General features: G+C 42.0%; 1 protein-coding gene across 1 annotated transcript in view; it reads right to left on the bottom strand.

The window, feature by feature from the left end:
* Positions 1-13200: 13200 nt before the first annotated feature.
* Positions 13201-25528, bottom strand: part of LOC139920067 (dedicator of cytokinesis protein 3-like) — a 162550-nt gene continuing 150222 nt past the window's right edge. The window contains exons 42-55 of the mRNA XM_071909971.2: positions 24831-24972; positions 24311-24477; positions 24070-24156; positions 23661-23840; positions 22608-22691; positions 21527-21643; positions 20809-20939; positions 19858-20002; positions 19080-19161; positions 18766-18884; positions 17956-18043; positions 17195-17314; positions 15297-15382; positions 13201-13941 (exon numbers count right to left, since the gene is read on the bottom strand). Of these exons, the coding sequence (XP_071766072.2) occupies positions 13201-13941; positions 15297-15382; positions 17195-17314; positions 17956-18043; positions 18766-18884; positions 19080-19161; positions 19858-20002; positions 20809-20939; positions 21527-21643; positions 22608-22691; positions 23661-23840; positions 24070-24156; positions 24311-24477; positions 24831-24972 (2289 nt within the window). The remainder of the gene's footprint in view (positions 13942-15296; positions 15383-17194; positions 17315-17955; positions 18044-18765; positions 18885-19079; positions 19162-19857; positions 20003-20808; positions 20940-21526; positions 21644-22607; positions 22692-23660; positions 23841-24069; positions 24157-24310; positions 24478-24830; positions 24973-25528) is intronic.

The following is a 25528-nucleotide window of genomic DNA, read 5'->3' on the forward strand; positions in this document are numbered from 1 at the left end:
TAACCGCAACTATTAATAATTAATTAAACCTTTATTTTAGTGTGTGTGGGAGGGGAAAATGCTGCTCATTCACTTTCTCCACCCAGGTTTTCTCAGTCGGTCCTGGGATTCAAGCTGCCATCTGGTCACCAGAGCACTGCTCTGACCTCTGGGCTACCATCACACCTAGAGTTTAAAACCCCTTTCCTTTCTACCTATACTAACTTACGTAGTGAAATACTTCCAGATCAAACATATACCACAGGCAGTGGGTGGCTGCTCACTTCACTTGCCTTCAAAGAGATCAGAAGTGACCTGAGATGTGGTGAGGTGAACCCTGCACCTCCATCCACCTCTAGCTCTGTCTTCTCCTACACACACACTCCCTTTTCAACACACACACACACACACACTCTTTCTGACTCACACACACACGCTTCTCTCTGTAGGAGCTGACTTGGCTCACATGACCGCCTCGATGCCGCTCTACCTGACCGAGCTAAAGGGCTAAGTAAATTTATGTGACCGAGCTAAAGGGCCAACAGATCTCTCCTCTCATCTGGTGAGTGTGTGTGTGCACGTGCATCTCTGTGTGAGATGATGAGTCTCTCCTATAGACTGGCTGCACAATTATTCACTGAGGTTTTTTCAATTAATGGATTCATCATTTAGTCTATAAAATGTCCACAATAATGACAAATGCCCATCACCAGTTACCAGAGCCTAAAGTGATTCTTAAAATTGCTTATTTATTCTGACCTGCAGCCAAAGAAAACACAAAGTATTTTATAATGATATGAAACAAAGAAAAGCAAGTGAGCATTTTGAAGCTGTAACCAGCAAATGTATTTTGCTTGATAAATTACTGTTGATCGACTAATCAATTACTAATTGTTTCAGCACTTCCCAAGCATATAGGCCCAACATTTTGATTGGATTCTACACAACTATGACAGAATATGTATTATTATTTTATCCTCTGTGTCAATGGAGAGTTAAGGCCCTGACACACCAAACCGACGTCAAAGAACCAGCGGCGACGAAGGCCGACTGTTGTCTGGTCCAAAAAGTTGCATTTGAACACACCGCAAAGACTACAGCCAACGTCTAACTAGCACGTACGTTCTGCGCCTGCGTGAGGAGAAATAACTCTCCATACCATATGTCTGATAAGAAGTTGCAAATGGCACTGGCGTTGTCAGCCCTTGGTCTTTTGGTTGTGGAAGAAGAAAGGAAGAGGGGGAGGCGAAAAAAAAGGAGAAACCGCACTAAATGGGTGAAATCATGGATACTCCAGCGACAGGCTCAAGGGGCTTTCCCGAACCTGTGTCGAGAGCTGGAGATAAATGAAACCTCCGATTTTAAAAATTTCGCTCGGCTCTTTCCTGTTCAGTTCCACATGTTGAAGGAATTTATCAGTCCAATCATCCAGAGGCAAAACACGAACTACCAATCAGAGTGATCTCTCTCCGACGCCAATTCAACACGCTCAATCGGCCGAAAAGCCGCCGACAGGGTCCGACTAGTGCCGACGGTGCGGGACACACCGCAAAAACTAGGGACACCGACGCTTACCGACGGCCCGACGGCCGACCGTAGGCCTGGTGTGTCAGGGCCTTTAGTGTAGCGTGGTCTAAGCTGTTTCAGAGGCTTTTCCTCCCTGCTAAGAAAGGGGAAACACTGCATACTTGTCATTTTGGGGATTTTCTTGGCATAAAAAGTGTCAAATACTCAAATTATCTGACAGCACGAAACATCTGCTGTCAGAGCTTCAATCCAGAAATATGCATATTGTCCTTCAAAAGCCCAGATTAACCCTACAGTATATCTAACCATACGTGTTCCACATCAGTGATCCAAAGTAAATGTTGCTAATGAGGGCGTTGGGAGCGACGCCCCAGTCGCTGCTGACTCGGACCATGAAGGAAATTAAATCCAAACCCTTGAGGGACGGAGAGAGAGAGAGAAGGCATTTCAGCTAATGAGAGCATAGTGACAGACATGAAGTTCCTTTCTCTGACAGACTGCCAGAGGGCCGACGACAGGATTTTATCTGCACTGTATTACCTTTAAACGGAAATTCCACCGCTATTGACTTTTAGGCTGTTGTTCAGAAAAAGTTGACATTTTCCTTAAGTTTTTTTTTTCTTTTTAATGATTTTTGAGTCATGAGCTCTCAACATAATGGAAACTAATACTGTGACAGCATTTGATTGTATTGCCTGAAACGATGGATATCAGTATATACTGCACCTACATAATTACAATTACAATTACAATTTCCCATTTGGCAGACGCTTTTATCCAAAGCGACTTACATATGAGATAATATAGATAGACATAAAACATTGAATTTTCTTTTTCATAATTCAAAATGTATAACTCATGAACAGGATCTCATAACTCAACGCTCATGAAGCAACTGAAATCCTATGGACCTTTTAGGGAAATGTACTTTTTCTGAATAATGACTCAATTCCAATTCCCCCTCTTAATAATTTCTCATTTATAATGCATTTAATTTATTTTTGGAGGGGTATTTTCAAAGGCGAGAACAGACATTTTGAATACTGCAATACTCTGTCCACACTAGTTTTACTATATTTTCAGATTCACAAGTGAGAAGAAGAAGCAGAGAAACACGCTGGCTTCATTTACACAGGAACACAATTTTTAACTAATTGTAGGACAGATCCAACCTTCACACTGCTGTCTAAACAGGGAAAAATCATATTCCATGTGGTAACGCCTTTTTAGACAACTTTGGGAAGATATGAGCTACAGTATAACGCAAAGAGCTAGGAATCATATCTTTTACGCCTTTGTAAATAAAGCCATAATACTTTGTCAATAAGCAAGAAAGTCAAAGAAAACTTGGTACATTTCAAGTCCTCAGTTGTCAAAATAATAGCTCTCATACTGGACCCTCTATATTTTGCAGATATTGAGTAATAAACTAAAATAGCTAAAGATTTTGACCCCAAAAAGACATATGTAGGGTTTTGGAATGGAAATGTTCATACAAAATGTTTCTCTCCGTTCCTTTTCTTATAAACACTGTCCATTGTCAGCAGTCACCCCAGCAGCCTCCAACAAACCCACTAGTGTTTGAGTGAATTTTATTATGGTGACCCCCTGTTGGCTCCCATGCCAGGTTAGTGAAAAGGTCATATTCATCTGGTGAGAGATTTAAAATGACGGAGCAGAGGATGAAAAGCCTGTCATTGTCTGAATGAATGAATAGAGAGTTGTATGTAATATGGATGGTTGAGGTTGGGAGAGTGAGGAGGAATGAGATGATGGAAGAAAGAGAGAGAGAAAGAGAGAGATGGAGGTAACGAGTGAAGGTGACGGGAGGTGCAGAGATTGAATGTGAATATCGGGGGAAATTGGGGAGAAAAAATTGGAGAGAAAAGTGTGAGACAGAGGGGAAAGGAAGTGACCAATAAAAGGCTTTCAGGTGGCGCAGAGCTCCATTTGGCGGCCACATTGGAGGTCCTAAGTTCTTGGACAGCTGATTGCATTTCTAAAAGTACAACTCAATCATTTCAAAAGAAGTCAATAGACGGTTGATTTCTGTGCTGTTTTTGACTGAGAACTCATCATCTTGCTACTGATAGATCTGCAAATATAGCCTACCAAGTTTTTGGGAGAATGGCCTGTTGGTAAACTTACCAGTTAAACCTGCAATAAGCGATATCAGACCTTATAACCAATCCTGAAATCCTATCCTAATGTGTGCTATGTGGAGATTTCATTGAGACATTATGATATAAACCAATATCCACACAACCAATAATGTTGCTGTTTTCACCTCTTTTCTAAAGCTTGTTGTCAAATTCCGCTCCTGAACGAAGCTCCTCCAGCTCCATTCAGCAGCTTTTAGTTTTTTTAAACCTAGCTTGGCTCCTCCTTTGCTGTTTAAAAGCAGCGCTCTCCCCCTCCCATTCCTGAAAAAAAACAACTTGTAATGGCAGAATCGATGAAGCGAGCGAGTAAACTTCTCCGTAGGTACGGTTAGGTTAGCTTAGCTGTTTGCCTTTATGCACGGTGCTTTGCTAGGTTTGTCCTTGGTAGGCTTCCGTAGTGCAGTGGAGGGAGGGAGAAGTGGCTTTGCGGTGCTTTATTTACAAATGTATTGCGGTTTCTGTCACCCTAGTGGTCGTAAAATGTCGCTTATTGCAGCTTTAAGTGATGAGGACATAGACACTAAAATCATCCATGTGTTGATCCGCTGCTCCATGCTAACACTGTAGCATACACTATGTTGAGTGATAGTAGGCGACTAGCATTATCCAAAGTAAGAAGACTGACCTTTTAGTATAAAAGGTTGTTAGTTATTATATGGCCTGTAGATTCATAAATGTAAAAAATTAAACATCATTAACACAATATAGCTGAAGTAGGCAGGTTTATTTTCAGAACTATTTCAGGTTAGCAACCAGGTATTCATCCACTGCACAGTGATTTTTAGCCATACACAGTCTCCCATCAGCCACCACATTGACTTCCTATGGAAACAGGGAAAATAGTCCCTGGTAGTTCATAACAGCAGGTTATTTTTGTGTCATGTTTTGTGTAAATTTTACCAAATGCCTAGACACAACTGCCACACTTGGCCACATATCATTTTAGATTACTTAGCATTTAGCTTTAGAGCTGCTACAAGTTCTCATTTTTGAGATAGTGGCCTACAATCACTCAACATAGTGTATGCTAAAGTGTTAGCATGGCGCAATAGAGTAAACCATCTACCAGGGACACAGATGATTTTAGTGTCTGTGTTCTCATCACCTATTGGGTAAATTCCCCAACAAGCCAATCTCCCCAAACCCTGCTGTATTCCTTTAACTGTGGCAGCAGGAGCGAGGCAGCTGAGGAGGAGGCAGCGTGGAGAGAGGAGGTTAGCAGAGGAGCGTGTTCATCTCCGCAGCCTCACTTTGTTTTCTTTGGCCGTGCCGCTGCTCTGGGTGCAGATATGAGTAGAAACCCTCGGAGACCCGGCTGCTGACAATGCACCGAGTGTCTCTGACTGACTAACAGGCCCGGAGGACCTTATGTAACACACACAGACTTGCAAACCCATACACACATGAACAGAACACATACTGGTGATTGCGACTCTCTGTTTATGGACCGGTCTCTAGGGCTAAATTAGCCTAAATTAAATTAGCCTGCTGAAAATCAACAGTTTGTTCAGGTTAACTGAGCTGACTCTTCTCAAGTTACAACTCAGAGTGTTTTGGAGTAGAGACTAAAAAAACGTATCAAACTTATCAAACCATTCACTTTTACCAATAACATTACTGAAGTGATCTGCACACACACCACAACAATCATTTCCAGGTATCTTTTTTTTACCTTCCCAGTTGTTTTATATTTTGCCTTCATTTGTACACAGGTCAAAACTCCAGCAACACTTGTAGTATATAGAACAACTTTATTGTTAGACCAACGCGTTTCAGCTTGTGGCCTTCATCAGGGTCATCCTAGGCCACAAGCCGAAATGCGTTGGTCTAACAATAAAGTTCTATATACTACAAGTGTTGCTGGAGTTTTGAGACCTTTTTAGACCTTTTTCCCTTCTCCATGCACCTTGGAAGTAGGTGAAGTTGTGCCAGAAACCCCTACTCTGCTTAATTTGTACACAGCCAGTTCTCATATGGACCTCCATGATAGCACCAGATGTGGTTGCTGGGAGAATTGTGACTCTCTCTAACCACTAGTTCATTGGTTCCCAAACGTTTTCATGTCAAGGCTCCCAGATTAATACACTGTAGACCACAGATCCCCATTTGATAAAGATTTCTAGGGGCCAACCTGAGAGATTTATTTCTCCAGGCTGCTCTGCTGCCCACACTGGTTCTTGTTTACCAAGGAGTGAAGGTAGTGTCTGTTTGTCCTTAGACTTTCTCTTAAACCTTTAGTTAAAAGTGGGATATATATTTAATCATTTGAGCCAATAAGCTGTGGTGTGGTGAAGAAGTGTTTCTAGAAGTGAGATGTCACTGGCTGCTAATGCTTTGTTTTTGTGATATTCTCAACACTTTGGCGCCCCCTGGTGTCTAAGTTTAACCAAAACTAACCGCTCTGCTCATAGAGTTACATCTTTCAAACCCAAAATACAATACAAATGGCTCAATTTACACACACACACACACACACACACACACACCAACAAAATCAGATTTTCTGACAATGTGTGGTACAGATTTTATTTTTTTCACTGCTCCTGAAACTCCTTTTTAGGAAGAGATTTTTAAGTGGCTCAAATCTGATCTCTGATCTCAACTGAGTGTGTCTGGACGGTCACATCTGATTTTTCCTCAACAGAGAAAAGGAAAGACAAATTTAAAGTGTTTCATAGAAAACCTATACAGATACAATAACAACAATAATAATAATAAAAATAATGACATTTAAAAAAAATAGCAACTTCAACTAAAAAATGTATATTGTGACTTCTTTGTCTTGGGAAAGAAGAGATATATATATATATATATATATATATATATATATATATATATATATATATATATATATATATATATATATATATATATATATATATAATTTTTTTTTTTCCTTTTTAGGCATAATTTTATCTGACAGTCTTATGTAACTTCAAAGGGAAAAAAGCAGCACACCAAGATTTCAAATACACAGAACATGATAAAAAAAAAAAAAAAATGAAAAACTGGTTAAATTGGTGAAAATGAGCAGACGTCTTTTTTTCGTTGTTTTTTCGTTATAATATTGGTGTGCTGCTTTTTTCACATTGAATTCTGGTCATTGAAGTCCAGCTCCAAAGTGGCCTTTTGCTAGGAAGCACACCTGCAGACTACCTGTTCTAAGTCTTATGTAACTGACAGTGAGTGAGCGGGTCGGGGTTCAGTGTCACACAAGGCTGCTGTGGGGATGGAACCTGTGACCTCACACTGAGCTTCTGCAGTTTTCTTTTACCCGAGCGTGAGAAATAAAGCCAGGCCGAGTCACAGCTGAGTCAATAAAACATTGTTGTTTAATGTATGTCATTAATCATGAATCCACAACACAGCAGTTTAGTGAGTAGGAAAAACGTGAGTATTTACATCTACTGTCGGACACATCACAGTTTCATACCCATGCTAACACAATAAAGACTTTTTATATACAAGAAATACTTCTTAGCATCATTGTACAAAGGAATGCCATCATAGTAACTCACTATCTGGATTTGTCATTGATGCAAAATACACAAAATAATAAACCTCCCACCCAGCCGCCCCCAAAATAATAATAATAGTAATAATAACAATTAGACAAAAGGAACTTGTATTTTTTGTTTGTTGTCGTCTAGGTTTAAAAACAGTTTTACATCAGAAAGTACAAGGCAAGACAATCACAATCTATACAAGGTTTGCCCTTTATGAACCGTATAAATACACTCTGTCCCGGTTATGTACAGCATTCAACCCGAATATCTGCATCCCTCCACGCTCCTCCCCTTTCTATCCATCCTACTATTTACACAAAACAAAGAAAAAAAAGAAATAAAAACGGCGTGTTCAGTGGTTTAGTGTCACTCCATGCTTGTTGCTAGTCTAATCTGTGCGTCATGAAAGAGAAAAGTCTGAGTTATCGTTCCAAAAACCTCCAAACTGTACAGTACAACACTGTTATTAATACAAAGTCCCTTCAAATGGTGAGAGTGCAGTAGTGGCCTAATGCTTAAATTATAACAGAAAATAAATGAGCCCCACACTTTCCTCTCTCTCCCTTGGCCTTTTCACATACTCGTAAATTTCACATTTTCCTATGACACTTCTGTAATATATAGGTTTAGGTCACTTTTATAAAGTATAGCGAATTTCTGCTTCCTCTGCTCTCAAGCATGTAAGGTTTAGGAATTTCTTAAATGACACAATATAACAAGGTAAAATGATCTCTCTGTACTGATTTATGAGTACAAGAAACCCGGAAAAACTTCAAAAACAACGGACAGAATTTAAACTGAAAGTTAAAAAACAAATCTCTGATCAAAGTTGTGGGGCTTTGCATAGGTTATCCACGACAAACGTGCCGTGATTCTCATTTTGACACTGAAGTATTTGACATGGTCGTGTTGAGAGCGAGATTAATCAGTCATGAATTGACTTTTTTATGGAAAAGTTATCTACCTTTATCAACCAGGAATTTCACTGGCTACATACAGCAGTCCATCAGCATCGATATGAAGGTTTGGCTGATGGACTGCAGGTTTTTTAGTTTTGGCTTCTGCCTTTAATCTGACTTTTATTTCTGTCAACACATTCTTGCAATGGGCTTCTTACATGGCCGGCATTTATTACCTGCTCAATTGCAACATGGTGTATAAACTGTAATATGCAAGACAATGAGAGCAGTTTCCCTCACGCTTAACACCCTCATTGTTTTTGTATAAATTGATGGAAATCACGCACAAATGACCAGCTCAGTCCATACTGGTACAGCTGCTGTTACAGATCCTCCTAATACTGAGTTCCCTATTTCTCACTGGTCTCAAGGCTTGGGAATCCTTCTTTAACCTGTCCGCTCCCCTCTATGACTGAATTGGATGGAGTAGGATCAATAAGTAATCACAGCTGTAACCTGGTCAGTCTATTATATCATTCACAGAGCGCCCAGTGTTTTCCCTCAGGCTGTTTTCACCCAGACTCACCACATCACTGCAGTATAACCAGCAGCTGAAAGCTTAAATACAGGAGGAAGCTGCACCGTTTGCACTCCATTGGTTTAAATGGTAGATCAATTGTAATGGCATATTCAAATGTACATTAGAGGGTGGATACTAGCACTTCGTATCATAGCTGCTTATTGTGGATGAGAGAGAGAGAGAGAGAGAGAGAGAGAGAGAGAGAGAGAGAGAGAGAGAGAGAGAGGATGGCTCGATTCACAGGCATAAAGAGAGAAATTTAAAGAGTAACTTTAAGCAGAAATCACCATCTGCTATTGGCTGATCTTTGGTGCCAGGAGATGTCACCACATGTTGCACTCTATAGAAGGTGACATCACCTGGCAAAAAAGATCAGCCAATAGCAGATGGTCATTTCAGTAGCATGCTTTTTACCGCTAGATGTCAGACTTTACACAGATTTGTGTTTGGGGTTTAGTTACTCTTTAAAGAAAGAAGGAACAGAGAGGTGAAGATGAACAACGATTTCACGTCAATGAAGTCCGATCAAAATATCCTTTTTCTACACACTAAGAACCTTAAGTCAGTCGGTAGCGTTAATATACAACAGTGCGAATCAAACCTGCCAATACTTCATAGCATTTGTTTTAATCTGCACAGCGTGCCAGATGGGCGGGGTTTACACTCCAGACGGCGTCAGGTGAGTGTCAATCAAAGAGAAATACACTTTTAAACACTTTCCTGTCACTGTATAAACCTCCTGTCACTCTTTGTCCGACGCGTCGAGCCTCGTCCATCTGGCTCAAACAAACCATAAAAAGTATCATCTGACTCGGGTCTGATGTCACTTCCTTTCGGTGAGAAAAAGGCAACGTACAGGATGAATGCTTGATGAGACGACAGCACGGCTGGCAAAGCACCGTTTAGATCACGCTCAGGCTTAAAAGACTCAGTGCCATCCTCATAAAGAAGTAAAAAAAAAAAAAAAAAAATCACAGTATCTGCTGACAGAGACAATGAAACTCATTTCCCATCAGTGCTTTTTGTGAAATAATGCCCTTGCAAGCATAGATAAATCATGTTCACTCAGGGAATTCAAACTCCAAAATCCCCTTTGTGTTCCCAAAAAGTTCAAATGTTTATATCGTGGTTATGATACATGGTTAATACTGTATAACAGAGACATATACTGTATTTACATGTGGTTAAGAATGTTTTATAAATAAATACAGTACATTGACCCACACATCGCCCTTCACCACCTCAGAACAACCACACAGCCAGTTGCTCGATGGACTCTGTTGCTGACTTTTTTTCAAGAATTAAAACATTTTGGCTCCAAATGTGCAGTAATGCCCTCTGTAACATCACCATGGTGACATGCCCACTATTCTTTTAGCTGACTGGCACAGAATCACAAGTCATGTAGCAGCAGGACGGTGGAGCGAATATCGCAAACCACGTGAAATGGCAACGGCCAAATTCAGTCTTTCAGTGGCTCTGGAAATCAAAATGATCCAGTTGTTTAAAACCCAGACTGGCACACGACAGTTCTGCCTTGGAAAGCTAAATATCCAGGAGAGATTCTCCTTTGTAGATCTTTTGATTCAGGAATCATATATTCAACAGTTAGGCTATGTTCACACTGCAGCTGAAAGTGTTTTTTTCCCCCTCACGTGATATTTTCTGCTTTTTACTAATCAGTGTAAACAGCAAAATTTACACAGAGTTGCATTTTTTCAGATCTGATCTGCTCACACTGGGATTTGTTAGTGTTGCCATGACAATAAGTAAATCTTACGTCATTCACCTGAGACAATTGTCATTATTTTGGCGCCTAATTCTGGGAGGTTAGCTTGGCTGAGCAGCATGGAGGATGAGACACAACAGTAAAAAAAAAGCCAAATAGCGACTTGATTCGTAGTTGTTGAGACGCCTCAATTGAAGGCGCATATTCTAACCAAAATGTGTTGAAAGAAGCGGGAGGAGTATAGGTACGAAAACAAATTTAACGTCTTTTGTTAGTGTTACTCTGCACACGTGCCTTTTTGACATCGTTGTCAGTTCATATTGGTATCAGATATGGGTCACATCCTAGAATAGATATGAACAGTCATCCAAAAAAATCAGATATGAGCAGCAATTCAGAATTGAGCATGAAGTCCTGCAGTGTGAACGGAGCCTCACTGAAGTGCCATAGCTACACATAGAGAGGAGCTGAGCATTTTCAGTTCGTGTTTTCATAATGTTGGTGTTGTGAAGCTCTTTGAGACTGTAGCTGTGATTAAAGGCTGGACAAATAAACTTGACTTGAATAATATGCCATTCGACAACAGCTACAGTTCAACATGCAGCTGCACTGGTTAGGGTGAGGATCAGATCCAGCATCAAGCAAAATACACCGAGCTGAGTTAGTTAACTAGCTACTGAGTGAGTTAGAGACAACCAGGCTCTTAATTTATCTTTGCTTGACTCTGAAATACTGAAATACACCGACTAGGAGAGGAGGGGTTAGGTCCAGAGTCTGAGCTGGTGGTCAAAAATAAAAAGTGCTGGCCAGTTGAAACAGTTTTCATATCTTAAAGAAAGAGCATTAACCTTCACAGTACTTTCGCTCCAATGTCTGCCAAGAAAAACTCTCGTACCTTTAATGTCCTCGGCGACTGAAGTGATTCTGATTCTCAAAACTCTACGAACACGACAGCGCTCATTCTTCCTCCAGTGGTTTCACTAATCTTCCCTTGTGAGTCGCAAACAATCCCTAGCTAAGCTGTGACTTTCACTGAAAGAACATGCATACAAAACAGTACCCTGATAAAAAAAAGTGTACAATTATTAGCGTTAATTACTTTCTAGAAATGTCAAAAAAGTGTATAATTATCATAGTTGATGTCATCCATATAATGCCTTGCACACATTCGCAGGTTTATCTTTCTTTCCTCGAACACGACCACGGCTAAAAATCGTTTCCAACGCGAAGCAAAAACGATTTCTAGACCCCTGCAATTGTGGGATGCGACGCTTTTTAGGAGCTGCTACGTCAAAACCTGCTAGTGTGTGCGAGACCCAAGGCTGCTACTGCAGCCTCGTAATGTTTTCCTTTGAAACAAGTGCACATCATGTGTCATCAAGCAGCTACTAACGGCTCAAGTGGCCATTTGTCTTGCATATTTCTACGTAAGTTTCCCCCTCAATCCATAGTATTCATATAAATCATATGATATATATTTATATATACTGTAATACATTTATCTACATACATTGCTCCTTTTGGAAAATATATCTTCTTTTCGCCTTTGTGAGCTGCTGACAGGCAGCGGGAGAGAAAATGGTCGAACCTGCCTGATGTTGCGAATACGTCGGAAAAAGGGACATCGTTGAAAATGGCTCGTTTCAGCCGGTTGGCAGACTGTTGGTTTGTTTGCATAAATGAACCACTTTCTGTAGTGGCTTGTTGAGCTCAGGACTAACATGAGAGGGGAGAGGCTTTATGCAGAAGCATTTAAAGCCTCAATCTGGTGTTCAACAGGTTGATATTCAGGAAGGAGTATTGTAGTGTCTTCATTATTACAACCCTCTACTTTAGTTTTCACTTAGATAATCCTCACTTTATCCATACAGACCGTCTAAATAATCCCAAGCCTCAGTACAACCCGTATTCATCATCATCATCATCATTGCTTTAACCATCCAGCGTTTACAAAAATATGAAAAATATGTGGAGATTTTAATTCTTTTTTTTTTTGTTAAGTTTTGGTGCTCTGTTACTGTGTTAAAGTGCTGCTTGTCCTAACATCGTCAGAGAGACGTATCAATGCAATCTCTTTATTTCTCGATAAAAATCTATCAATTTCTCTTTGTCCGATCGCTGATTCTGAAAGATGGAGCGGTTATGTGTGGATGCGAAGGGTTCGATCAATGAATTTAAAATCAAAAATGAACATCTTTCGCATGAAAATGTGGATGTATCTGTGCAATTTCAGTGGTTCGGTGTGATGGAATTTAGAATTATATATTGATGGCGGCATTGATGGATAGTGATGATTTAATGAAAAGGCTGACTGATGAAGTAATATGTATTCTTTCAACGAAGCAAATCAAACTCAATGTACTCATAGTCACAATAACACAAGGACATGAAAAAGACTATATGGTTAAAGGAGAACATTTTTCAGATGTGTTTGAAAGCTTCATACAGAGTAGCTGGCTTGACAGCATGGATAATCTGAACCATTATCTTTCCAGCTCTGATTTTTGAGCTTAATTGAGGGCCGCAAGACCAAAACATGATGCTTTTATCATAATAAAATAAAATACCTGCTTTTGCGTCATGCCTTGTCCGCCTGGTCAAGGACGATTCACCTCAGCTCTAGTTTAATTTTTGGGACAGGACGAAGGGGGAACATTTGAAAGTCTCTCTCTCAACATCGCTTATACACCTCAACGTCACTTTATCAGTCGCTTCCAGTTCAGCTCTAGCTCTCCCTTCTTTCTCTTTCTCTCTCTCTTCTGGAAAGAGTCTATACACGGCACCATTCCACATCTAGAAGCATCCAAACCAAGCTGCCTCACTCCTCACTGATGCCGTGCTCCCACGCCACTTTCGCTTGCTCCTCCTTGGTCGCTGCGATTATGGGCTGGGAGATCTTGCGCGGCATGGGCCGGGGCGCGGGGGGAAGAGGGGCCGCGGTCTGGCCGTTCAGGGGGTCCTCCTCAGGGATGCAGCCTTCTCTGAGGTAGGGTTTTGGGGGCAGGGCGGGCGGGGGCTCATGGTGGTGGTAGAGAGGGGGGTGGTGGTGGCTGTACTGCGGGTAGAACTGGTGGTGGTAGTGCTGGTGTTGGGGCTGGGGGTGCGGCATCCCCTCCTGCTGCTGCTGCTGCGGCGGCTGCGGCTGCGGCTGCGGCTGCGGCGGTGGAGGAGCTCCAGCGGAGGCCGGACCCGGAGCCTGGGGCTGGATCTGGACCCCCGCCTGGGCCGGGGCCGGGGCCACTCCTCCCGGGGCGGAGTGGCTGCGGCAGGGCGGCGGCTTGGCCCCGTCCAGGACCTCGGGCTCGGAGACGCTGTACCTGACGGGCAGGTAGGGCGAGTCCAGGTCCTCCTGGTCGGTGGTCCAGGCCTGGCTGCTGGGAACGGACTCCAGCGTGTCTGTGCGGCCGGCGGGGGGGTCGGAGGAGGAGGGGGGGCCGCCGAAGTTGCTCTCGCTGAGGGAGGAGACGCCCGAGCTGGCGCTGCCCGACAGGGTGGAGTTACTGCCATCCAGGATGGACTGAGGACTGGTGGGCGAGGCAGGTATAGGGTGCAGGGGAGACTGGAGAGAGAGAGAGAGAGAGAGGGGGGGGGGGGGGGGGGGGGGGGGGGGAGACAAAGAGAGACAGAAAGAGAGAGATGGAAGTGACAAAGTAGTATAGTATTATCCTAGGTCACTATTGGACAGGTTCACTCACTCACTCTCTCACACACACACACACACACACACACACACACACACACACACACACACACACACACACACTTATCAGTAGCTGGGTTTCTATCCAAATTTTTATGTGAATTAGGATGGATCGAATTAGAAAAACTGCATGAAAACAGCAAATTTCAATAAAATGTCCTTAATGTCGTAAAAAGCTTTTATGCTCACTTGAGATGTACACATTGTTTGTTGATAAAGACACTACTGAAATATTAGCTGACATGTAAAAATCTATAAAAACTTGCCTAATACTAATTCATTCTTGAAATACTACTCAGTTTTTGTGGGTGACGTGTTTTTCTGACGCTCAGGAATCCCGATTTGCTTCAACCGTTGCTTCAAGCTAGCACCTAATTCATATTTTATTTTTTGTGCCATTTAAAAAGTTTGCTTATAATTCACTTGATGGATGGAAACAGCTAGTGGTACATACACACTTACCACATGTAGTACACACAGATATCACCTGAACATAAACAGTATACTGTAGGCCTGGTGGATGGCACAGACATAAAGACAGAGCAATCTGTCTTTGGGAACGCCACAGTACTGAGACACTGTGGGAGTGCATTGTGTTTAGGAACCAAATCAACGACAGAGAGTCTGGGACATGCAGAGTGAAAACGAGACAAAACAGAAAAAAAGAGGGACGAATACATTAAGGGTAATTCCTGATTTAAATTACCTTGATCTTTGGCAATTTGGGAATGTAGCCTAGTGGAAAACACTCAGGCAGGGAAAATAAATATGCTCAAGTTGATTTAAAATGTATTTAGAGCCTAAACACAGACAACATTTCCCAAAACCTTGGTGGCTGGTTTTGTCCATTTGAGAGTTTTCCTAATGGGAATACATCGCCACTTCATTTTTTTTTCTTGACTGTAAGAACTCATACTATAATGTAAAATGTAAAAATGCCCCTTTCTTGTGCATTTAAAAGCTCTGTTTCAATATATGTGATGTGGTGATAATGTACATTATCTCCCAACCATAATACAGACAGATAAAAATAGACAGGAAGAGCTGCAGACACACACACATACACACACTCACACAGGAGAAAGAGGACCTTCAAGACAGACAAGCAAAAAAACAGACAACAAACAACAGACAAGCATTCAGACCTACAGACAGACAGATGAGACAGGAGGAGTCGAGGAGGAGGAAGAGCAGGAGGAGGAGGAGGAGGGTACCTTTCTTAAGGAGCGCGCGGGGAGAGCTGGAGGGAGGTCGCTGACCTGGTGGTGGAAAGCATCAAAGTGCATCGACAGGTGTTGGCCTACAGGGGAAGACACAGCAGGACTGACTGAGAGAGAGAGACGCTCGCACCGCTCAGACCAGAAGAAGAAGAAGAGGAGGAGGGAGGAGAAGAAGAGGAGGAGGAGGAGGAGACGAAGAAGAGGAGGAAGAGGAGGGAGGGGTGAGGAGGAAGAAGCAGGGTGTGTGTGTGCGTATGGGAGCGAGGGTGTTTGAAGGGGTTGCTTCAAATAGTCTTGTAGTCTTTTTTCTGAATTCTTTGAAATCTTTCGTTTTGTTTTTTTTTTGCAAAAAATCTAAGACTTTTCATAGAGGATAAGCTGTCAGTAACTAGAAACAACCCGAGTCTGCTTCACCCTACTTCAACTAGATGTATAATTTGATATTCAAAAGACGTAGGTATAGGATAGGTATAGATAGATACAGATAGGTATGAACAATGCTCAGCAAGCATTTACTGTATCTAGACTAAAGATAACAGACTAGTAACTAATAACTCAAACTCACAAGGAAAAGTTTTTGGTCTTATGGCTTTTATCCAAAATAGGCAGGTGGAGGAGGAGAGGAGAGGAAGGGAGAGAAGAGAAGAGAAGAGAAGAGATGAGAAAAGAGAAGAAAAGGAAGATAAGATATGAGAAGGGAGAAGAAAAGAGGATAGATGAGAAAAGAAGAGAAGAGAAGAGAAGAGGAGAAGCCGGCAGAGGAGTGCAGCCTGCTAACCACCAAACCCTCAGACACAGGAGGATTGTGGGTGAGGATCATCTAAAGTGACGCTGAGGGGGTCAGGGGTCAAAGTTCACACACCAAGGAAACTGACAGAACCATCAGGGTTGGGGTCAACTCACAGTGTTGCATCACATTACTACTCAGCCAGCTGGGTGGGCAAACAAGTGCGTTCAATCAAACTAGAGGTGTCAGTAATGAAAGACGATGATCCACACTGGCAGAAAGTGATTGCAACAACATAGGAACATCCTGAGTATCCACTTTACATTTAATTCAGCTCAAAACATTACTTGAAATCGCAGCTTATTTTACCTAACTTATTCTGACTTGTGTAAACAACTACTAATACATTGTGAATACTTGAAAAAGCAGAAGGAGCGCTTGATTTGTATTACGTTGCTGGTTGTTTATCCACCTTTGAGGCTGTTACAAAGCAAACCTGAAGGAGTTCCATAGGTGTTTGAATCCATAGGTGCTCAACCTAATTTAACAGCAAAAGGTCTGATGCCGAGTTTTGGTAAAATACATATTTGCCCAGATATAGAAATTACCAAAGTTACTGGAACTAACCCCAATCCTGGGTTGAACCATGCAAAAGTACCGACACGATTGTATTCAACAGCCGTAACTCATGGTTCAAACCAGAAACACACACCAACAGGAACATGCAAACATGCTAACAAATCACACACACACACACATACAGGCACTTAAACAGGAACACGCTCACTGACAGGAGAAACATCTCAATAACAATATTCCACATAAAAAATGACACCACAGCAGCACTACAACGTTTCACCCTGCATGGGTGGCTACACACACGCACAGACACACAGACACACACACACACACACACACACACACACAAACATTCACAAACACATTGCGTGAGGACTTAGTTGGGTTTCGGGGCATTTTACATACATATATGAACACAAATGCACACGCACACATACGGAAACTCATACACAATATGGGGGAAAGAACAATTTATACACACATTTGCACACACAAATACACATCCACAAGTCCACACACAGGCGTGCAAACCCACACAAACATAAAACACACACACACACACACACACACACAGCAGTAGTGTTACCATGAGGCAGGCTGCGTGGGGGAACAGGAGGAGCCATGACACTGCCGACGTGAGCAGAGAGGAAGGGGAGAGCTTCTCTGGTCCCACTGTCCAAACTCCAACTACTGGGAGTGGTGAGGACTAGAGGAGAGGAGAGGAGGAGATGAGGAGAGAGGAGAGGACAGGAGGAAAGGAAGAGAGGAGAGGAGAGAACACTGACATTTTGCAGCAACTTTTCATCAAAATTACAAGAGAAATTGCTTTGTGTGAATATTTCAGGGTATCTGCAAGTTTTTGAAAGACAAATTTAAGACTTAAGATCTGTTTAATGCTTCCTGGAATTGGGTTCAAAACCAATTTAACATCCAAAATAAAGAATCAACAAGGGCAACCAGTGTCATAGATGTGAAGCAGCCTACACAGTTCAGCAGTATTGCTGAGTGGAGGCGAGTGAATGATCCTGGCTCCTAACGGCCACTAGGGGGCTTTGCATCTACAATGCTGACAAAAACAAACTATTTCTTGACTATTAATGGGAGTTTAACAAAAAGGAAACCGGGAAATTAGCTGTTTAGGGACATGACACTGATCATGTTTGGTACTGTATTTACTCTGTTCTGTGTTAATATATAAGTGGAGATGCATGTGGTTCAAACATACTGTGACTTATGCTTCATAGGAGGAAACCAAAGAGACGAGAGGAAAAGATCTAATGTTGGTGAGTCCAGCTTTCTGTGTGTGTGTGTGTGTGTGTGTGTGTGTGTGTGTGTCTGCTTGCCTACCTTTCTCAGCTACAGAGAGGTTGGGGTCGCTGCAGGGCTTGCATGGACCGATCACCTGATGGAACAACGCTCGCTGGAAGTTAGTTGGCTGAAGGAAGACAGAGAACAGAAAATGTAAAAAATGAACAGTTACAGCTTTATACTTCATGAAAAAATACAGTAGTCTTAGCTCCTGCCTCGGCACTGAATACAGATTCTAGTTCAGTGAAATATGGACAGTCACAAAGGCTCGTTCACACTGCAGCTTCTGCTTGTTTCTCTCACATCTGACACAGATCTGATGTTTTCTAATCAGTGTGAACAGCAAAAAGCTGCATGGAGTTCTAATCTGGACCACTTGGACATATGGAACAATATCAGAGGCATACCTCCTGCATGCATCTTGTATTTGAACGCTCAAATCAGAATGTGCCGTTGTCATGAAAACAAGTATTGTGAGACACAATAGTGGAAAGAAAGTGAAATAGCAACCTGATTGGTATTTGGGACACATTTTGACATCAAAATGTGTTGAAACAAGCGTAGGTACGAAAACAAATGTGACATCTTTTGTTATTGTTACTGTGCGCATGTGTGTCTTTTCGACATAGTTCTCAGTTCATATTGGTATCAAATATGAGTCACATCCTAAAATAGATATGAACAGTCACCCAAAAGTCAGATATGAGTAACAATTCAGAGTTGAGCATGAAGTCCTGCGGTGTGACTGTAGCCATAGAGATATAGACAGAGATGCAGACACACACACACACAAATAAAAAGCAGCATCATCAATATCAACCCCATATCAGACTCTTCCTCCCTCCCTACCTGTCCATTCTCAGTGATGTTGGGGTACATTGCACTGCTGGGTCTTTCTCTGTGTGGCGGCAGCAGCATCAGCATCTCTCTGTTGTGTCTATATTTGTCCGGCAGAGATGGAGAGCCGACTGCAGAGGGAGAAAGGCCAGTTTCAGGGTTTCAGTAAAAGTGTATTGTTGTAAGATATCATCAAATAAATGCATGTGCCTGAAAGGGAAATTCGACCATTTTTTTCTTAATGTCTCAGCAGTTGACCTTCTGAAAATAAAAGCTGTTTTTCCAGGAAATGCTGTATTTCGGAGTGTATCTGACTTGGTGCTTACCCCTGATGGTGGAGGGGGCGGAGTTTATCATCTGAGAGGGTGCAGAGTGGGTGGAGCTAAGACTGGAGGAGGAGGGGCTTGCCTGGAGCGAGAAAAGTGTTCAATGCTGTGATACGCAGTAGCAGGTAAAGACTAAATAGGATATTTCCATTTACATATTTACATTACATTTACACAATTCATGAATGTCTTTAAAAGTGCTATTTAAAGGTGATATATTGATAATTTAATCATCCTCCACCTTTTTCTAATGCACAAATCTCACAGTCTTTTGTCTCAGTAGGTTCTGTGGCTTCTTGTACTACTGCTGCTGTTTTGTGCACATTTTCATTCATACATTTTCTACTGAATATGTCCAAGTGATGGACATATACTTATATATATCTTACTTATATCCTTATTCCTTAGATATTCTATTACTATTTGCTGCAACAACCATATTTCCTCAGGAATCAGTAAAAGTTTAATCTATAATCTAATCTACACATGGTTTATTGACTGAATCATACCAGACAATCTCTCCTTTCTGACTATAGGAGATACAATGGAATAGAATAGAATAGAATAGAATATTGCCACATGACCAGGACTGGTGGAAATAGCTTTCAGTACAGCATAATGGGATATCTCTGCTATATACAGTACATGGACACATAACAACATGCACACAGGTAGAAGACAAAAGGTAGAAGATGAATAGCTGCTGTAAATGGTATCAACTAATTCCTGTAAGGGTGCACTTGTTTTACTGGCCCTGACAGCCCTGAGCACCACTGACCTGCATGCGGTAGAAGTCCTCAGGGTGCTCCACCACCATGCCGTCCGCTAGGATGAGCAGATTCCCAACGTTCCCAGTCTCACTAGAGTTGTGGGAGGAGAGAGAGGAGGAGGAGTTGCGCACTGGAGTCAAAACCGCTATGGGACTGGGAGAGGGAGGGAGGAAACAGGAAGGTGGGGAGGAAGGAGGGATAGATGGGAAAGAGAGGAGAGGGAAGAGAGGTAGAGGGAAGGAAGGGGGAGGAGGGAGGACCAAGGGAGGAGCCATGCAGAGAAAGGAAGAGCAGGAAAAGAGGAGGGAGGGAGGGAGGGAGAACAGCAGCCAAAACATGCATGGGGTGGTTTGGTGGGAATGAGAATGAAGCGGGGAAGAGGAGGAGCATGCAGCCAAGACCATGAAACAAGCAGAAATGTAGGATGGTGTGGTGGGGAAAGAGAGAGAGAGGGAGGGAGAGAGAAAATGGCAGAATGTCAGAAAGCGTGATGTGCTCAGAGAAAGAAAGAAAGAAAGAAAAAAAGAAAGAAAAGAAAGAAAGGAAGAAAAGAAAGAAAAGAAAGAGGAAAAAGACAGCAGCAGAGACCATGGCAAATGAACAGATAGATGCCAGTGAGAAAGCAGTGTTTTTTGTGAGTGATGTAATATTAGCCAAGATCATTAGTGACAACAGTAGAAGAGAAAGAAAGAGAGAGGTAGAGCAGATGGGAGACATGAGCGCAGATCATTGTGAAGAGAGAGGGAGATGCCAGTGAGAAGGCGGACTATGTGTTTCATATGGTGCGGTGAGGATATGACATCATGTTGACGCAATGCATGAGTGTGGCTAAGCATTGTGGGATAGGCTGCCGCTCATTGAGGAGAAAACAGAAAAATCTCAAAGAGGAATGTCTCATTCATGGATAAAGTGGATGAGAAAAGTTGGAATCTGTGTGTGTGTGTGTGTGTGTGTGTCACCTGTGTCGGTGCAGGAGTTTGAAGCTCTCGGGGCTCATGGGGCTGTGAGAGGCCAGGATCCCTCTGGGAGTGCTGGCTCCGGACCCAGGCTTGTCCAACCCAGGCAGACCCTGCAACGCCACATAGAAACACTGCTCTGAATATTCACACTGCCCTTAGACCTGTGTTGATGAGTGTGTGTGCATGTGTGTGTGTGTGAAGGCATGAGGTTTGTCCAAACCAAGCAGACCCCACAATGCAATGCAAAAACGTTATTCAGAAGTATTCACACCAGGCTTGTAACTGACCCCAACCCTGATTCACACAACACTATCACAATAATATGTGATTATTTAAAGCTGTACTAAGTTGCCAGAGCTCTAAAAAGTTCAAATGAGGTTCTAAAAGGGTGAAAAGTTTAAAGTTGAAAAATTGAGATTACATATTCTTTGTAATGACACAATTAAGTTAGCTATGAGCATAATAACATCCTCTTTGAAGCAGCTACTAATTAGCTTGTTTCACTGTGTTGGTCCGCCCTTCCAGCATGTTTACAATAGAAGAAATCCTCCTCTAGACTCAATGTTTCTCCATATTTGCTTAATTATTTTTTGGCCTGACCAACTATTGTGTGAATGTTTTTCACGTTGTTTTTCTCCCCTGAGCTACGCAGCTTCAGAAGTTGTAAATGACTGAAATAGGATAGAGAACATCGCTGCTGGATTTGATCTCCACTCACATGGCAGAGGCTGCTCCTCATCATCTGGAACTGATCGATCAGCTTCTTGTGCAGCGGACGCATCTCTGGGTGCACCAGCTTCTCGTGCACCGCCAGGCCGACTCCCAGCACGTGAACCTGGGGGGAAACCAGCAGAGCGTTCAGGTCTGAGAAGGGGAGCGGTGCTGCGGGTAGACAATATTTTAAGTTCGGGATCGAGCAGACGGTACTTATTTTACAAGCATTTCCTTTATTTCTCCTGCACAAATTAATATTTTTCACCTTCTGTGTTTCTTTATCAGTGTGTTTTATCACTTGTTCTTTTTCTTACTCTGCAGATCAATAGACTAAACTAACTAAACCTTAATTAGGCTTCTGTTTGCTGATTTAGATTCAAGTTAAGACTATTCTTTTTTTTGCAATTGATATCTTTGATATCTTTATGGGAAATTTTTATGAGCTACAAAAAGAAGACAACATACAATAAACACAAAATGCAAATCAAAATAGTACTAATGCACACAGAGCATAATATAACAGGACATGTACTGGCACATACACACATAACAAGAAAAGCAAAAAAAAGCAAAAAAAAAAGCAATGTGTCCTGGCTAAGTGCCTTTGAGCAAGACACTGAATACCTCCCTGCTTATTTACCTGTTGTAAGTCGCTCTGGATAAGAGTCAACTTGACTTTATATTTATATAGCACTTTAAAAACACAACCCCAGTGTGTACCAAAGTGCTTTACAAAATACAAAGCGGAGAAAGGAGGCAGAGCAGGAAACTCCAAAATTAATATGTTGGGGAAATAAGAGCGTGGTTAAAAGCATGAGATAAGAGCAATAGAGCTGAAAGAAAATGTCAGACACAGTGAAAGGCCAATGAATAAAGATTGGTTTGAAGACAAGTTGTAAAAATTTTGATGAATTTGGCTGATCTGATGCTTTGGGGAGAGCTATTCCACAGCAAAAGCCCTATCAGCCAGATGGGAGTGTCAGCTAAATGCCTAAAGTGTAAATCTAAAGACATGAGGAACGAATGACAACCGCACGGCTGACTTCACCACGCAGAGCCGACATGACGGTTAAATAAATCCTTACCTGCTCCTGCATCAGGTCTTTGAGCTGTGTGATCTTCTCTGTGTCTTCTGGGTGGCTGGTGATGTACTCCTTGTCAAAGAAAGCCTGGAGACAAAGAAAACAGAGACCATACACTCTCTGTTAATGAGATGGTGGAAGATCGAAAACTAGAATCTGTTTACCACTGAAAACTAATGGTCGTGCATCTTTAATAGCAGTGTAAAAGTGCTATTATTGCAAATAAAATGCAATTATCTGATGATACAAGTATTATAATGCTTGTTCAGTGACTCCAGCTGAACATATGCTGTTGGAATAACCTACTGGTATACAGAGTGTTAAGCCTAGTCATAGCTGGGAACAAACAAATTTCAAAGAAAAAAACTGCTTATTTAACTAGACACACACACTACTAGTGAAGGGTTAGTAGGAAGAAGACTTAGCCCTACCTCCTAACTTTGTCTAGCAATGTCTCCATTGACGACTGTATCAATAACCCCATTGATAACCCCATTCTATTTCTGCTAATTTATTTTGATGAAATGATTGTGAAAGACTTGAGGTAAAAGTTGGATTCTATGTAAGTAAGTAAGGTTTATTTATAAACCACATTTACTACTCAGGGAAACTCAACGTGCTTCACATAAAGCAAAAAGAACACATTATCAATAAAGCTTGGGCTGAATGGCAACGTATTTATTATATTATATTGTATTATATTGTATTGTATTACATTACATTATATTATTATTAACGTGTTATTATATTTGTCAAACAAACAAAGTTTGGGCCAATATCACTGTAAAGCACTGCTTCAAGTGGCTTATTGCTTTTACAAAATGACAGTAACATACCAATTGTCATAAAATCTCTTATTTTTAATCAAATATAATGAAACAATGATAACTAAATGTCACCTTTCCACCAGGCAATAAAATAGTTTTTGTACTGGCCTGAGAGGAGATTTTGGTAAGCACATTTTTCAGGTGTTTTACAACGTCTTCAAGTGTGGCTCAGCCTCATCAGAACTGAGTACCTGAACCAGGTGTTTTGTAACAGCAGGTGTTGCTCTACCTCTTGGTATCTGGCGATTCCTCCATTGACAGCAGCGTCGATGACTCCGTTGAGCGTCATGCTGAGCAGGTTGATGTTGCCGTGCAGCTGCTTGTGTTGGTACTGGCTGATCAGAGTCCGCAGCTCCTGGTTCTTATTCTCCACCACGTAGATGGCATTTTCTAACGGACTCACCTCCACCTGCGAGACAGGGAGGAGTTGAGGTGACAAACAAAGACACGAAGAAAAAGAGAAAGGAGGAGGATGGATGAGAGAGAGAAAGAGAGAGAATGAGATATCCAAAGAGAAATTATTAAAGTGGTAATCTCCGGGTGGTTAGAACAGCAAATGTAAAAGCTTTCATGAACTGGATAAGGGTTGAATCACTATTGTGTTATATCAATCAGCGATAGTGTGTTAATTTACTCACCAGCTCTCTCTTCTCCACCTCAAACCAGCGTGAAATACCAGGCAGAGGGTGTGTGAGGATCAGCGTGGTTCTCTCTATCCAAAGACTCTGGAATACACAGAAAACACAGACTTTTTTTTTGATGGCACGGTGGCTTGGCGGTTAGAAAGACTGTCCCATAACCACAAGATCACAGGTTTAATCCCTGCATCAGCAGTAAGGGGAAACATGGAGGCAGTCTTTTCCTCTTTCCCCCACTCACCTTGAACTCATTGTCCCGGTCTTTGGGTCCCTTGTGGAAGGGCCGGTCGTAACGGAAACGCCTGACGTTGTTGACCCGGTAGAAGCTCTTGATGCGGTCCGGTACTCTGTCCATCTGTAGGACGTTAATGCTGTCCGGTACCGGCGTTACCGCGTAGATCTGCAGGTCTGACGGCAGGAGGTCAAGGAACTAACTGATTAGATACAGCATGTGGATTCTCACCATGCGCTGTTACTCTCTTTCTAAATCTAGGAAGCAACTGGAAAGATATGTTTACAGATATACAGACACACACAGAATATTATAGTAGTGTTTATAAGTGGTGTTACAGACTCTGCCCCTCCCTCTCTTTCTCCTTTACACACACAAGCACACAGACACACACACCTATCTCATAATTAATTTTCTTCTCACTCTGTCTCTTACAAACACATTTTAATGACGTTTTTATGTCCAAATCAAGGAGCTAAACACACACACACTCAGATATCGACACATTTTCTCTATTTCCGAAGGATACACTGTGCGTCGCATTGCAGGATGGCTTCATCCGGCTGGTTGGGGTGCTGCATCGCAATGGCTTGTGGGAATTCTCCCAGCATCCTTTGCTGGAAGGCCTCTAGCCTTTCGTAGTCGTGGCCGCGACAGACAAACTCTTTGTTCTGGTGTGGATTAATCAAAACCAAAGAAAACAGGGTAAATGAAACATGTGTTTCTGTTTCTCTCTGGCTACCAACCACGCACAACTTTGGAGAGGGCGGCGTTTCTATGGTAACAGCAGCCTCTCCGATTGGTGGTGTATAGTGTAGTATTTCACAAGGAACCCAGGAATGAAACACAATTTCTTTCTTTCAACAAAGGAGAAATCAGATTGACTGATAGTTCTACAGAAACATCTATAGTCATTTCGCAATCACAATAACTCATAGAAAGTTTACCTTACAATGTTAAAACATTATGTCCTCTCTTTTTTACTCTTATATTCATGCACTACTTTGAAGAAAACTTTTCAGACAGTACACATGCATTGGTAACCATTTTATAAAAGCCATAATACTCTAGAGGACGTTCTTTACTGGGATTATGAGGACTTTGGTGATGCTGAAGGTGCTGACGCAGCGACTCGTACCTCCTGCACTGCCATTACACCCAAAATCACAGTAAAGAACGGCATCTTGACTATTATTGCTGCTGGATAATAGACCTAATTGATGAATA

This window comes from Centroberyx gerrardi, chromosome 5, assembly GCF_048128805.1.
Source record: "Centroberyx gerrardi isolate f3 chromosome 5, fCenGer3.hap1.cur.20231027, whole genome shotgun sequence".
Taxonomy (NCBI): Eukaryota; Metazoa; Chordata; class Actinopteri; order Beryciformes; family Berycidae; genus Centroberyx; species Centroberyx gerrardi.